Source organism: Moschus berezovskii, chromosome 16 (assembly GCF_049115385.1).
Source record: "Moschus berezovskii isolate FMDL1 chromosome 16, NW_MosBer_1.0, whole genome shotgun sequence".
Taxonomy (NCBI): Eukaryota; Metazoa; Chordata; class Mammalia; order Artiodactyla; family Moschidae; genus Moschus; species Moschus berezovskii.
Window position 1 is genome coordinate 84,140,189 of NC_142475.1, and position 5,763 is coordinate 84,145,951.

Genomic DNA, 5,763 nt, shown 5'->3' on the forward strand with positions numbered 1-5,763 from the left:
TTCATGACACTAGTTGAAGATTCTGAATACATTTTTGTTTTCAAAAGCCCATGCATGTATGAGTGTTATTGAAACCTTTTTTGGTAAATAAGTATCCACCAACTTTTATATTCATGGACAGGTGATAAAGTCTTAATTTTTTCTCATGAAATTATATACTACTTATAAAACAAGTGAAGAGCAATTGTATATAGAAAATATCCTAAGAAATCATATTCAACTCTTACAAAGATACCTCCAAATTAACATGTGCTTATCCAAATGTATTTATGAGTTATTCAGTGACTACACTTAGCACAATTTTACTACACAGTAATAGGTCAGGGTTAGTATATTTGTATATGTAGATAAAGAAGGCTTAGTCCTGAGAGTCCATTCATGGGGTAAACCATCACTGTGTTAGACTGGACCTCTTAGTATATTTAAGTGTTGCCTGTACACAGTGTATTTTAAACAGGGAATTTATATGCCTGGACATTTATAACAGGAAGCGGCATACACAGAATTATGTCCTGCAGTTTCACTGCCTCAAGTTTGCCTTGACGATTGCTTTGTTGACCGCCTCTTTCACATCCTTGTTCCTCAAACTGTAGATCATGGGATTCAGCATGGGAATCACTGTGGTGTAAAACACAGCCACCATCTTCCCCTGCTCCACAGACTCTTCAGTGGGCCTCCTGAGATACATGAAGATGAGAGTCCCATAAAACATGGTAACAGCTGTCAGGTGGGACCCGCACGTGGAGAATGCCTTCCTCCTGCCATCGGCAGAGCGCATGCGCAGCACGGCCGCTACAATGCGGGTATAGGAAACGAGAACCACAGAGAGGGAATATGTGAAATTAACCCCAGCAATAACAATCATGCTGTATTCTTTAACGTGGACCCCTCCACAGGCAATCTTGATAAGAGGAGGGTCAGCACAATAGAAGTGGTTGATTTCAAAGTTTCCACAGAAGTGCAGGCCATACGTCCACAGTGTGCAGATGAGGCTAACAGAGAACCCATAGATGTATGGCACAGAGATGAGACGAGCACAGACAGCCCTGGACATTTTACTGCCATAAAGCAGAGGGTTGCAGATGGCCATGTAGCGATCAAAGGCCATCACAGCCAAGATATATACTTCCACGTGGACAAGAGCTATGAAGAAGTAACACTGCACCAAACACCCCACATAGGAAATGGCTTTTCTCTCTGATAGTAAGTTTTCCAGCATCTTCGGAGTGACGTTGGAAGAGAACCACACATCCACAAAAGACAAATGACTCAAGAAAAAGTACATGGGGCTCTGAAGCTGGGGGCTGATGCTGATCAAAATAATCATAGCAATGTTCCCTATCAGAGTGATCATGTAAATGACTAGAAACACCACAAAAAAGAAAACTTGAAGCTCCTGATGACTGGTTAACCCCAGAAGAATAAATTCTGTCACATCTGTGAAATTTGGCATTGCCTTCACTTAGACCAGTCTGTATTGCCTATGACAAATTAAAAGAAATGAATGGATTTATTTTACTCTTGAAAATTTTGAGTCATGTTTATCAGTATTCTAGTTCAAATAACATAAAAATCAATGTAGACTTTGCACAGTCCAATATAAGACTATATAATCACATTTATTTCCTTTAATAGGCCTTATAGGTAATTATTGCAATATTTACTAGTTTCTTAACTCTAAACCAGACAATTACATTCATATACTACTAGTATTAGATACTTATTTTTGCTAAATTATTACAATAATGTTAACATCATAGAGTGCTAATAGAAGTAAAGCTAGACTGAGAGTCATCAGAGAATGACCAAATCCATTTCAACATATGTCTTATAGGAAAAGACTTGAGACTCATAAATGGAAATATTCAATAAGGTCAGACAACCACTTTGTGCTGAACAGGGGAGTAATAAGAGTGAATCATTGAAATTCCACTGAATACTATTTTTGTGTATGATGGTTGCCTCTCATGGTCAATATTAATACGAGTGCACATGTAATATTAACTTACTCATTTCCCTATGACTTGGAAGATATCCTTTTTAAAAAATGTGTTTATTTATTTTTGGCTGCACTTGAGCTTCTCTTGTTTAGGGTGTGTGGGCTTCTCACTGTAGTGGCTTCTCTTGTTGTGGAGCACTGACTCTAGGTGAGCAGGCTTAAACAGTTGTGGCTCACAGGTTCTAGAGCGCAGGCTCAGTAGTTGTGGCTCTCGGACTTAGTTGCTCCATGGCACGTGGACTCTTCCTCCAACCAGGGATCGAACTTGTGTTCCCTACATTGGTAGGCATATTCTTATCCACTGAGCCACCAGGGAAGTCCAGAAGATATCTTATGTATGCAAATTTATGGGATGATTATCTTAAACCTTGATCTTACAATCTAGTCATTGACATACTTTCTACACTCTGCCAGCATATGATATAAAAAGCTTTCAACTTATGAAAATCCTAGTCATGTTTTATTTTATTTAGCTATATATTTCACTTGCTTGATTACTGCTGCTTTCAGGATGAGGTAAGAGGTATTTAACGACACAGACTGTATCAGTTTAACAATTATCTCAGAAAAGTAAACTGCAAGTGGTTCAATCACCATATTAAAATTATATCAATAGATAAATTCTATTTACATATAAAATAAAATTCAGGGGCCATGTTTTAAAAGTTACTGTCTTATTTCAGATTCTACTGCTTTTCAGCAACAAGCCATTATATGTCTAATTATTTATTTTCAAATTCAATATCATTACAAGGAAAATGTCCACAAGGAATGTTTTCTCAGTTTAATACACTTCCCCAGATAAGTCTTCTGAGAAGTAAACTGCTCTGAGTACTTAGGGATGCATCTGTAGGATTAACATCATCTCGGGAATTTAAGATCCCCATAATAGTATTGCTTGAAGAGAATATCATGACATAAAATGGGCTGTAGTTATAATTGCTGATAATAATTCATTTACAAACATAAAAAACAATGTTATATCAAATATATTGGCTATGTTATATTTATTAATTACATTATATCTAGAAGTAGTCTAAGTTTTGTAATATGAAATTGAACAAGCTACGTGAGATTCTCTTTTGTATCATAATTGATTCTTTTTGAAAATGAGTGAATGAAAAACATACAAATGAGACAATTTATGGAATGAAACTACTGTGAGACATAAACGGAGCATACTGATAAACAGAGGAATAAGAAGAAGCAGGATGCACACAGAGTAGTCGAAGATCTCTTTGAGGACTGACTTTTCAGTTATGGGCAAGTAGCCAATTATGTAAAAATACTGAGAAAAATGAAAATACAAAAAGTTAGAAGAGGAACTATTTTAAAAAGTGTATAAACTCTATGATTGTATCATGCTCCCTCCAACTAGTTCAGTTCAGTTCAGTTCAGTCACTCAGCTGTGTCCGACTCATTGCGACCCCCATGAACCGCAGTGTGCCAGGCCTCCCTGTCCATCACCAATCCCAGAGTCCACGCAAACTCATGTCTATTGAGCCAGTGATGCCATCCAACTATCTCATCCTCTGTCGTCCTCTTCTCCTCCTGCCTTCAGTCATTCCCAACATCAGGGTCTTTTCAAATGAGTCAGCTCTTCGCATCAGGTGGCCAAAGTATTGGAGTTTCAGCTTCAACATCAGTCCTTCCAATGAATACCCAGGACTAATCTCCTTTAGGATGGACTGGTTGGACCTCCTTGCAGTCCGAGGGACTCTCAAGAGTCTTCTCCAACATTACAGTTCAAAAGCATCAATTCCTTGGTGCTCAGCTTTCTTTATAGTCCACCTCTCACATCCATACATGACAATTGGTAAAACCATAGCCTTGACTAGATGGACCTTTGTTGACAAAGTAATGTCTCTGCTTTTTAATATGCTGTCTAGGTTGGTCATAACTTTCCTTCCAAGGAGTAAGTATCATTTAATTCAGTGGCTGCAATCACCATCTGCAGTGATTTTGGAGCCCCCAAAACTAAAGTTAGCCACTGTTTTTACTATTTCCCCATCTATTTGTCATGAAGTGATGGGACCGGATGCCATGATCTTAGTTTTCTGAATGTTGAGCTTTAAGCCAACTTTTTCACTCTCCCATTTCACTTTCATCAAGAGGCTCTTTAGTTCTTCTTCACTTTCTGCCATAAGGGTGGTGTCATTAGCAGATCTGAGGTTATTGATATTTCTCCTGGCAATCTTGATTCCAGCTTGTGCTTCTTCCAGCCCAGCGTTTCTCATGATGTACACTGTATATAAGTTAAATAGCAGGGTGACAATATACAGCCTTGATGTACTCCTTTTCCTATTTGGAACCAGTCTGTTGATCCATGTCCAGTTCTAACTGTTGCTTCCTGACCTGCATATAGGTTTCACAAGAGGCAGGTCAGGTGGTCTGATATTCCCATCTCTTTAAGAATTGTCCACAGTTTATTGTCATCCACACAGTCAAAGGCATTGACATAGTCAATAAAGGAGAAGTAGATGTTTTTCTGGAACTCTCTTGCTTTTTTGATGATCCAGCAAATGTTGGCGATTTGATCCCTGGTTCCTCTGTCTTTTCTAAAGCCTGCTTGAACATCTGGAATTTCGTGGTTTGCGTATTGCTGAAGCCTGGCTTGGATAATTTTAAGCATTACTTTACTAGTGTGTGAGATGAGTGCAATTGTGTGGTAGTTTGAGCATTCTTTGACATTGCCTTTCTTTGGGATTGGAATGAAAACTGACCTTTTCCAGTCCTGTGGCCACTGCTGATTTTTCCAAATTTGCTGACATATTGAGTGCAGCACTTTCACAGCATCATTTTTTAGGATTTGAAATAGTTCAACTGGAATTCCATCACCTCCACTAGCTTTGTTTGTAATGATACTTCCTAAGGCCCACTTGACTTCACATTCCAGGATGTCTGGCTCTAGGTGAATGATCACACCATCATGATTATCTAGGTCATGAAGATCTTTTTAGTATAGTTCTTCTCTGTATTCTTGTCACCTCTTCTTACTATCTTCTGCTTCTGTTAGGTCCATACCATTTCTGTCCTTTGTTGAGCCCATCTTTGCATGAAATTTTCCCTTGGTATCTCTGATTTTCTTGAAGAGATCTCTAGTCTTTCCTATTCTATTGTTTTCCTCTATTTCTTTGCATTTATCACTAAGGAAGTTTTTCTTATCTCTCCTTGTTATTCTTTGGAACTCTGCATTGAAATGGGAATATCTTTCCTTTTCTCTTTTGCTTTTCACTTCTTTTCACAGCTATTTGTAAGGCCTCCTCAGACAGCCATTTTGCTTTTATGCATTTCTTTTTCTTGGGGATGGTCTTGATCCGTGTCTCCTTTACAATGTCATGAACCTCCATCCATAGTTCATTAGGCACTCTGTCTATCTGATCTAGTCCCTTAAATCTATCTCTCACTTCCACTGTAAAATCATAACGGATCTGATTTAGGTCATACCTGAATGGTCCGTCTAGTCAAGGCTATGGTTTTTCCCGTGGTCATGTATGGATGTGAGAGTTGGACTGTGAAGAAAGCTGATCACCGAAGAACTAATGCTTTTGAACTGTGGTGCTGGAGAACTCTTGAGAGTCCCTTGGACTGCAAGGAGATCCAACCAGTCTATTCTAAAGGAGATCAATCCTGGGTGTTCATTGGAAGGACTGATGCTAAAGCTGAAACTGCAATACTTTGGCCACCTCATGCGACCAGTTATCTCACTGGAAAAGAGTCTGATGCTAGGAAGGATTGGGGGTGGGAGGGAACGGGGACGACAG

At 38.8% G+C, this 5,763-nt stretch overlaps 1 protein-coding gene across 1 annotated transcript; it reads right to left on the reverse strand.

The window, feature by feature from the left end:
- Window positions 1–520: 520 nt before the first annotated feature.
- Window positions 521–1,456, reverse strand: LOC129560329 (olfactory receptor 5M9). The gene has a single exon (XM_055432423.1). The coding sequence runs from the start codon at window positions 1,451–1,453 to the stop codon at window positions 521–523; it is 933 nt and encodes a 310-aa protein (XP_055288398.1). The 5' UTR covers window positions 1,454–1,456.
- Window positions 1,457–5,763: the final 4,307 nt, after the last annotated feature.